Source organism: Eurytemora carolleeae, unplaced genomic scaffold (assembly GCF_000591075.1).
Source record: "Eurytemora carolleeae unplaced genomic scaffold, Eaff_2.0 scaffold1181, whole genome shotgun sequence".
Taxonomy (NCBI): Eukaryota; Metazoa; Arthropoda; class Copepoda; order Calanoida; family Temoridae; genus Eurytemora; species Eurytemora carolleeae.
Window position 1 is genome coordinate 1 of NW_019397313.1, and position 10,244 is coordinate 10,244.

The window sequence follows — 10,244 nt, forward strand, 5'->3', positions numbered from 1 at the left end:
TTAAATTTTAATTTTCAACAAGAGCGTTGTCAGAACTTGTCCAGAGGGCTTTCATTTTTTTACCCAATTTTTTTTTGCCAGAATCAAGTTGAAAACATCACTGGTACCACATTGTGACTTCGAAGGCCGAAGCTCTCTAGTTTTGATATTACGGAATGGTATGAGAAATAAAACAACTTCATCCGGTTACATGTAAGAAATTCAAAATAATTTCTCAATAGCTCTCTTCAATAAGAGAAGTTTTGATTAAAAACATAAAATCTTTAGAAACGCAGGGGGGGGGGGTGTTTTTTACTATTAAAATTTTGTACATTCCATAAGTCGAGGTAAAAACTCGTAAAATTCCCAATTATGTGCTACGTCATCAGTTTATGAATATATCCCTCTTGCAATATTCAAAATATTTAGAATTTAATAATTAGGTCCGCCACTTTTTAGATTTACACTAATTGACATGTATTCACTGTTTTAATGTGATAGCATTAACCAAAGAGAATTGAATATATATTAGAGGGGAATTTACTAGAAAAAAAGTGTAAAACTACCATTTTGTTGTACTGTTTCCATACTGTAGGTGTACTTCACATATTTATGCTATATAACCTTTTGGGCCCTGGAACATCATTTTATAGAAAATCTAAAATTAATGTTATAAAGAAAACCAAATTATGAAATAGGCTGGTTTCATAATTGACCAATGATAATTTCACAACTCTATGCCTTTCACTTTACAAACGATGATTTTCCGTTATAACTATAAATCAAATGATGGTTTTTATTCACCTAATTCATTATAAAGTTTATTTAACAGCTTTGAAAATTTCGAAATTGAAATGANTAGGAGGAAACATTTTTGCAGATTTCAAAATTCATAGATAAAAATACAAAATTTAATCCGGTGGAATTTTTTAAACTTTAAATTTTTAAATTTCTTATCTACAAAAATGCCTGAATCCTCCCCCCTGTAAAGGCTTGCCTATGTTCGAGTGCCTGTGTGTCAGTGTGGCTGAGTTGCCTGAAAAGGCTAGACCTCACGTTCACAGCCCTCCTAGGAAATTATACTCAATCGTGATCAATTTTTTTTTAAATTCTTTCCGGCAATAAAAGCTAATTTCTTTCCAAACAGGATTTAATGAATTTCGATTGAAATTTTGTTTAAAATTGTGATCGTATTTGATGGTGGTTGATGATTATTGAAACTTATCAGTTACCCTGGCATATGTGGGATTGTGGTGAATGTTTAAAGTTGCACTGTAAAAAAATCCAGATTTTATAATCTATGAATATGAGTATATATATAATTAAACATTATACAATCTGCATAAATCTATTGATAACAACAAAGAACATTTCTAAGAAATAAAGAGAATATTTTTCTCTCGATTATTCTTATAGAATTAATCATATAACTTTTTTTATGAGGATCCTCTATTTCTCTCGATATATACATGTTTTTTTAGTATAAAAAGATTTATTTTTTCTATTCCTATGATAAAATATTATACAAATGTTTTTGGCTTTAAGGTTTTTTATCTGTTTTTTTCCCCGATTAAGAAAGTAAAAGGAATACGACCGGTTTTAACCAATCAAAAAGACTTTTTTATTTTATTTAAGCGATTTAACAACTCGCCTGAGAAGCTTTTTCTGATAAAGTATGAATTAGATATAATCCATTTCTTAATTTTAGAAACTGATTATTTTTAATTGTGGGTTCTCTACAAAAGCAAAATTGAAACATATTACATCAAATTTCTAAAACTCATTGCTTGAAATATGCTTTCTTATTTTAATGCAATTAAATACTTCTTTGAAAGCACAGGGGTACTAACAAAGGATGTTAATAACGGCTTAACAATATTTGCTATAGCCGTCTCTGAAGTCTCATTCTTTGTTAGAACCCCTGTGCTTGTATTTTTATCTTTATAATGTTACTTGATTTCCTAAAACTTGCATTTCTTCTCTAAATACTAAAGTTCATTTTGTTCAGAATCAGGCCTGCCTAAAAAAAAGTTAATTGTAGGAGACATTTACTTAGAAATTGTTTTGTCCTTCTTTTCCCTTATTAGTTTTTTGCCCCCACCCCTCATCTCCATTCCCCACCTATCTTTAATATAATAATCGAAAAATATCCATATCAATACAGGGTTACCCACAAAGGATGAGATTTCAGAGACGATTCTACGGAATTTGTTTAGTCCGTTTTCTAGCATTCAGGGTTCCTTGTAGGCCAAAACTGGCATATTTCTGTGCTTGATCATTTGGTAAACCATCAAAACCAGTAAAGTACTCAATTGAATGCAGAAACAAAAAATCAAGCTTCAAATCGTCATATTTTTAGAGTTTTGGGTCTCAGTCTCATCCTTTGTGGGTAACCCTGTATAAAAATTGTTTTATGTATTTTTTTTGGCGTTTTTTGCTTTTTTTACACAGCTATAAAAATATTAAGTTATCGATTAAAGAATAAAGATTCCAATTATATATAATCTATAATTATCAAGTTCAGAAATATTCAAGTTTTTACAACTTTGTCCTGTAAAGTTCCTTTTTATAAATCTCTGGAGGGGGGGGGGCAGCTACATATATTTGTTTGTATTTGTTGATGTTAAAACAATCTTGTTTCGATTATTAAGATGCATCATTTAAAAAAAAGAATCTATTTACTAAAGCACTTCGCTCGAATTTATAAATCTATATCTATGCTAGTTATAGCTATCCAAACGACTGGACCAAATTGGTTGACATTTTTTGAGGCAACCCATGGGCATTGGGTAACCTGGGGGGTAACATAGGCTATAAAAAAAGAAATCTTTTTTAAATTTTTAAATGTTTTTTTGAAATTCCATGAGAAATGCCGGGCACTTCGATAGTATAAAATATTTCAAATTAGCGAAATGGGATTTAAGATGGGATCTTGGCTTCAAATATCAGACCGGTCTCAATAATAAGTGCCAAATTTTTTTAATTTATGGAACATTATGTAGATCGCTTTAAATGAAAACGATTGAGATTTAAACTCACTTGAATTAAAATTGAATAAGAAAAACATATAAAGAGGGTGGCGCCGGACGCCATCATTTTTTTGTATGACGGGGAAACTGTTTGAATATCTTCTTAACTAGCCTGACACTGAGGCCATACATATCATTAAGCTACGACTTTGCGACCTTTTAATTCCTCTAGCTTGATTTTACGCACAAGTGTAAGAAAATTTTAAGAATTTAAAACATTTTTTGTTTTTGTTTAAATTGCTTTTCAAAAAGATGAGTTATAATACATATTTTTAAAGGAGGAAGGTGAAAAAATGATACAGTGGGATCCATATTTCTATGGAGTAAAAAGACAACTAGTTGTTAGAATTTAGTCATAAGTATAAACAGTCCATTTTTGCAATGTACACTGTACAGAATCTATGTCGCCTTCCAATTCCACAGCTGTATGAATCTCACTGTATGTATAATTGATTGAAATAATTATGAAAAGTTAGTTAAATGTTCAGTCAAGTTGATATGATTTAAAAAATATGTTTTTATAATCTAAACAAAATTGCTGATAAGTCTGGCATTCCGTAAATATTGATAAAACTTTTTTTTTTTAATGCGCCAATTCAAAAAGAAAATCCGCCAATTTTTTTAATAATTTTTTTTTATCAAATAATTATTGAGTAAAATTATTTTAGGTGCTTACTAACAATACTAATGAAATAACATTACTGTAGTTCACTAACTAAATTACAGATGTCTCTAATCTGTACTAGATCTCAGAAACAATATAATTCTAAACCACTAAAAATATAAATTCAAGAAGTGCTTCAGTCTTCAAGCTGCAACATAAGGCATGATTTCATTTGCTTTAATGCTTTAAATTACGGTGCATTATATCGTTAGAATACGGCTTACATTTTTTAGAACAATTTTAAAACGAAAGTTTCCTTTAAAAAAATTTCCTAAAGCTGTTTTCCGAGATAAAATTGACCTTGAGTTTTAAACTTTTGAGCTGTGAATCCCGTATCTAGGTTTTTGCAAAAAGTTATATTAGATCCATTCATGATTTTATGTAAAATTCAGGAGTCTAACATGTTATCCTTAAATATCACAGTTTAATAGCGCTTTTTCACAAATAAGTTTTGACCTTAAAAACTTGATACTTTTTTCAATTGTAGATCCAACATGTTTTTTTTGCTTTTAAAACGGAAAAATTAAAATAGTCCCAGCAGAATCTAAAGCATAGGAAACAAATGAAACTTTAATGGTTTAGCGGATTTTACGGAATGAGTTTGGTGGATTCTGTATCTCCGGCTGACGAAGTATCTGCTGAATATGTTAAAGAAACCTGACAACAGATGGCTGGTATATAGATGGACTCATTATAATTAAGGTTGGTTTAATATTCATCTTTATTATACGCCATTTCTCAACACCATGCAGTTTCATATTTAATAAAATTTCTCAAAAACTTAAAGGAACGCTTAGCGTAATTTCAACTGACTCTCAACGCTGAGATAACAATGCCCGATTCACAACGGTACCCTTGAAAGCTTTGTCTGGTCAAGTATGAATTGGCATTCAATTCTTTTTTTTAACTGTTTATTTTCATTTGCGGTTTTTGTTTACTATGCTTTCAGGGCGCTTTGCGCTCATCTTCTAGTTCACTTGTGAACATGTTCTCTTTGTATACATTGTAAAACAAAAACAAACAAAAAAGTTTGCGGATTTTATGAAAAAATTTCGTGGATTTCAAAAATTTAATTCAAATCAAATTTTGTTGGAGGCTATTTTTTGAAATTTTGATCATCCATAGACCTTCTCTGGGGTCAAGTGAAGTCCCACACAAAATTTGGGCCCGATCGGTATACTCGTTTTATCATTTATTAGATACAAACGGACCGTAAAGTAAAAAAAGATAAGAATCAATGGAAATAAACACTTTTTGAGTAAAAAAACGACAATATCTTACACATTTTTTATCAGATAAAAGTTTCAAGGTTACCGTTTTAAATCGGGCATTGCCATCTTTGCATAGAGGGTCTCTAGAGATTACGCTTACAGTCCCTTTAAATCCATAATAATGATAATGATTTCACACCTCTTAGCGAGACCTATGAAACTGTGGAATAGGAAGACGACATATAAGAAATCTTTTGTGTATTTGATGGTAAAAGTGGCTTGAGAAGAAACCGAAGTGATTCTGTACACACTGCACTTTGTTAATTGAACTTTTAAAAATCCTAACAGTTGTCTTGTCATTCCACTGAATCATGGGTTCCACTGTATCTGAACAAAAAGTATTAATATTTCACTTGTTATTCCTCTGAATCATGGGTTTCACTGTATCTGAATTAAAAGTATTTAATATTTCACTTGTTATTCCTCTGAATCATGGGTTCCACTGTATCTGAACTAAAAGTATTTAATATTTCACTTGTTATTTTTTCTCCTGCTTGTAAAGAAACAAAATTCTTGTCAACAAAGACAGGTTTGACATGAAGAGACAAATAGACGTATACATGAAGGATTGTTTTTTCAAAAATAAGGAGATAGATTTATACATGAATATATAGATGGCCTGATAGATGGGTAGATGGATAGATAAATAGACGACAACATGAAGGATTGTTTTGTCAAAATAGAAGAGTAGATTTATACATAAATATATAGATGGGCTGATAGGTGGATAGATGGATAGATAAATAGACGAATATATGAAGGATTGTTTTTACAAAAATAGAAGAGTAGATTTATACATGAATATATAGATGGATAGATGGATATAGATGGATAGATGGAAAGATGACTATACACTACAGATATATGATAGAGAGCTGAATATGTGAATAGATTACAGACACATAAATATGATGAATCACATTACATGACACTGAAGTTTGAACTAGACATTATACGATAATACTGCTACGACTTTGCGACCTTTTAATTCCTCTAGCTTGATTTTACGCACAAGTGTAAGAAAATTTTAAGAATTTAAAACATTTTTTGTTTTTGTTTAAATTGCTTTTCAAAAAGATGAGTTATAAAATACCTAAATAGTTTGTCAAACTAATGGATAGATAGATAGATGAATAGAACAAAAAATATATAAATGGACGAAATAAAAAACATTTATTTTTATTTTTTATTTTTCAGGTGAAAACAGTTGATATTTACAACCGGTGATCTAGAGTAAAAATAGAAAATAAACAATTCAATCCCAGTGACGTAACCCAGTAAAAATGTAAACAAACAAAAAGTCAAGAATATGTAAACAGAAGGAAGAACATGTATAGAGTACAAATCGAGCTTTAATTTCGACCTTAAAGAACCCAATGTGTTTTAATCTAACAACTAACAACACTAATATCAAGAAAAATAAAAATAAAAATAAAATGGAGGATACGAAACTTATCAGCTCAGCCTCATTACAACCAATCAAAGGTAATAAAAGAAATTCTTTAAGATATTGAAAATTTTTGTAAAATAATTAGATCATTTAAAAATATTTCTAAGCAAATTGTAATGTATGTTTGTTTAGTGTCAAGATTGTTTTCTGGACTGTTTCAAATATTACCTAGAAATTTATTTTGGGGTATTTAAAAAAATCTGAAAAGATTTCTAAAATATTTTTTTTCTTGTTATTTTTAATTTTGTTTCAATAAAATTATTTCTAGTCGGAAATGGAAAAGCGACGAAGCGTCGTCGTTTGAATGCAGTCCTCGACAAGTTGGCCTCCAACCTCCTTCCACAAGAGGACAAGGACGAGGAGAGGGAGGACAGAGAGGAGAGAGAGGACAAGGAGGAGGATAAAGATGAGGACAGGAGTATAGGTAAATATTACGATTCAAATCTCTTACTGACTCATCTTGCACTTGACCTAAATCAGAAATATCGTCTGTGCATTGAATAGTTGCGTTAATTTTTAAGACAGGGCCGGGGGCGACTTTAAAGTGTCGCAACGTCTTGACCTTGTTATTTCACTTTTACATTTTTTTAGCCTTAGACATGTACATTTAAACAAATGGGAAAAAATTTCATCTATTTTTGCGTGCAAACTTGCAACCATTCTAGAATTTCCCTAGAAGAGGCTGGTTCACTTGGTGTACCATACCGTAGTGCCTGCATGTAATCTGTATTGTGTACTGTACAGCTTGCTCTAGCTGGTTAGATGTCGACCCGGTTCTTGAAATGCCTTTGTATCACTGCAGTACAGATCGATTTTAAAGTGGCGCCATCCCTTTATCCTCCCATGGGGTTAACTTAAAGGGATTGTAACCGTAATTTCAAGTAGGGATATCCCCGATTTATCACGGTACCCTTTAAACCTTAGACCGATTATGGAGGACCGAGAAATCTGTAAATTAATCTCTTAAACGTTGCGTAAAAAGCCAAAAATCTGGAGTTTACGCGGTGATACCTTTTTTTAAATAAGGACACTTGAAAAAATGATTACAGTCTCTTTCTCGAACTTGTACTTTTGTGTAGCCCTGGATGTCACACATAAAGTTCACTAGAAGGAGATCATTCATTTGGCGTACAGTCCCGTTTTGCCTCATATAGTCTGTAATTGTACTGTACTGCTTGCCCTGGCTAGTTGAAATTCGGCCCTGTACATAAAATGAACCGGAATGTACCGTGATTAAGCTTCAAACTATACAATAGGTTCACATGTTTCAATATAAAAGGAGTATCTGGCAAAATCCTAAAATAATGGCACAATTCTCATCGATTGTTGCGTGAAAACTTACAACCTTTAGATCACTGTGCTCCGAAACTTGATGGTGTAAAGTCTGATATTTCATACTTTGACTATTTCAGCCGGCATTAAGAAAACAACACATTTAATTAAGAAAACAAAACATTTAATTAAGAAAACAACACATTTNCCTTTGGAAGGAAGAATTTTAAAAATGAAGAAAATAGGTTCAGGTGTGTAGTGCTACGCGGGGAGGGGGTGCACATCCGCCATAAGCCCAGCGAAATGTTTTCCAGAGTCTCCTAATACGCAGAATGACCCCAAGCCCCGCGAAACCGTCTCCTCGTCTCTAGCTTTGTCTCCAAGCCTTAGCAGTTTGGTCTCCAATAAAAAATGCTTGGCTTTTACTGACAGAATGGCAGAGGCTTGTAGAAGTAGCAAGAGGCACGGAATGGTTTTGCGGGTATTTGTGGTCATTCTGCGTATCAGGAGGCTACGGAGGTAATTTCCCGGGGCTTATGGCGGCTATGCACCCCCTTCCTCGTGCTACAGGAGCTAATTCTAGAAATAGTTTTGCAAAAATGGAAATAAAAACGTCGAAGCTAAATTTTGCAGTATGCGGCGGGAACAGTTTGCAAAAAGTGACATAATTTACCTTAACAAAAGTATTTCTCCAATTTAAAGTCACATTTAAAAAAAAAAAAATGGCGCTAGCTTCTTCATTGTTGATAAGAGTTGCAAGGCCGTATTCCTTTGAATCGGAACGCACCGTTATAAAAATAATTGGTTCTTTTGAAACTCCGACTACAGTCCCTTAATGGACCCCGTTGTGAATCCGACATGCCACACTAGAAAAAGCATGATCACTTAAAATGCAGTCTCTTTAATAGGTACCCGATCAGATATGCCATTTTATAAAAGAATGATAATTTGAAATAAAGTTTGCAGCCCCGGCCCTTAAAGGGTACCGTTGTAAAAGGATTATGACTTAAAATAACGTCTGCAGTTTAAGTTTATGTAAATTCCCAAACCAAGTTTTGTTTAGAACTTGAAATCCAAGTGCAAGCATCAGCTTTGAAGTCGGAGACAAGTGAGAGTGATGAATCCGACTCGGAGAAAAGGAAACCTGGTTCTCCGACCCTCTCACATTCGTCAAATCTCTCATCACCCGTCCTACCCTCCTCCACCCTCTCCTCACCCTTACAGTCCTCATCATCACCCTCTAAACCTTTCTTCTCACCCCTCAGGTAGATAGCTAGATAGATAGATAAATAAATAGATAGATAAATATATAGATAAATAAATATATAGATAAATAGATAGATATAGATAGATACTAGATAGAAAGATAGATAGATAGATAGATATTTAAATAGATAGATAGATACGTAGATATTTAAATAGATAGATAGATAGATAGATATTTAAATAGATAGATAGATATAAGAAAAGATTTACAGATTGAAAATGTTAGAGTTGATTAATTTATTATCTATTTTATAATCTAAATCTATTTTCTTTCAACACATATAAAATTTATTTGCTCAAATTTCGATCCTAAATATTTTAAATTTTGAGATAAAATGTTTCAGGTTGAAGTGTGAAGACCAACTGAAAAGTCCGAAAAAATCCTTGAATTTCCCCGCTGTCCCCTCCGCCTCCTCCTCCCTCACCATGGGGAATAAACAGGACGAGAGCCCGACACCGGGGTCCCCCATGAACCTTGTCTTGGAGAACTACGAGGCGTACATCAAGTCTCAAATCCTTAGTAAAATGTACCTGCAGCAGTACGTGACTAATAACATAAATCAAATCAAACATTCAGACAGTACAACGCCACAGACAAACAGTGATTCTCTTCAGTCCAACCCCTTAGATCTCTCAAAACGGCCGACGGCCGACGTAACGTTAAATCCGTCCATGCTGCCTGGCGGGTGTCCGATAAATCCACAAACTAAATATCAGGTGTCCGCTCTTCTCATGGCACATAGTTCAGAAAATGGTCGCCTTGTCATTGGGGAGAGTTCAGAAAAGCATGAAACCTCCGACACTAGTGGTCCTCCTTTCATCTGTACAATATGCGGCCAAATATTCTCCTTACTCGACAGGTAATATATAGGTCAAATTGACCCCCCCCCCCAGCAGGAATAGGGTTAAGTTGATTTTTGTAGAGAAAAACTTAGTTTTCAGGAAAAGCTGGGTTCCTGCGCTAGTATACAATATATACAAAGTAATAATTTCTGTTTGTTTGTATACCCTATAATATCTTAAATATTGCCGAAATCAAGGCGAAAAAAACTGTTTTTAAATTCAGAAAGTAGATCCAGATTTTTTATAATTCAGTTCAAGTGCTCACCCCACCCCCCTTGCTCTTACGACACATAACAAAGAAACATAGGAGGGAGGAGGGAAGGGCGTTTTTATAACAATTTGAAATATATAAACTTGACAACTTAATTAATAAAGATAAACAGCACAATGCTAGGTTCAAGATCATGCATCATTATTTTTAATGAATTTGAGATTCTTCTTCATTTATGTTAAAGTTTTAAGTTACTTTT

General features: G+C 32.9%; 1 protein-coding gene across 1 annotated transcript in view; it reads left to right on the forward strand.

The window, feature by feature from the left end:
- Positions 1-4,255: 4,255 nt before the first annotated feature.
- Positions 4,256-10,244, forward strand: part of LOC111713459 (zinc finger and BTB domain-containing protein 20) — a 6,954-nt gene continuing 965 nt past the window's right edge. Inside the window, exons 1-5 of the mRNA XM_023488313.1 lie at positions 4,256-4,374; positions 6,141-6,428; positions 6,662-6,817; positions 8,729-8,930; positions 9,276-9,791. Of these exons, the coding sequence (XP_023344081.1) occupies positions 6,320-6,428; positions 6,662-6,817; positions 8,729-8,930; positions 9,276-9,791 (983 nt within the window). The 5' untranslated portion in view covers positions 4,256-4,374; positions 6,141-6,319. The remainder of the gene's footprint in view (positions 4,375-6,140; positions 6,429-6,661; positions 6,818-8,728; positions 8,931-9,275; positions 9,792-10,244) is intronic.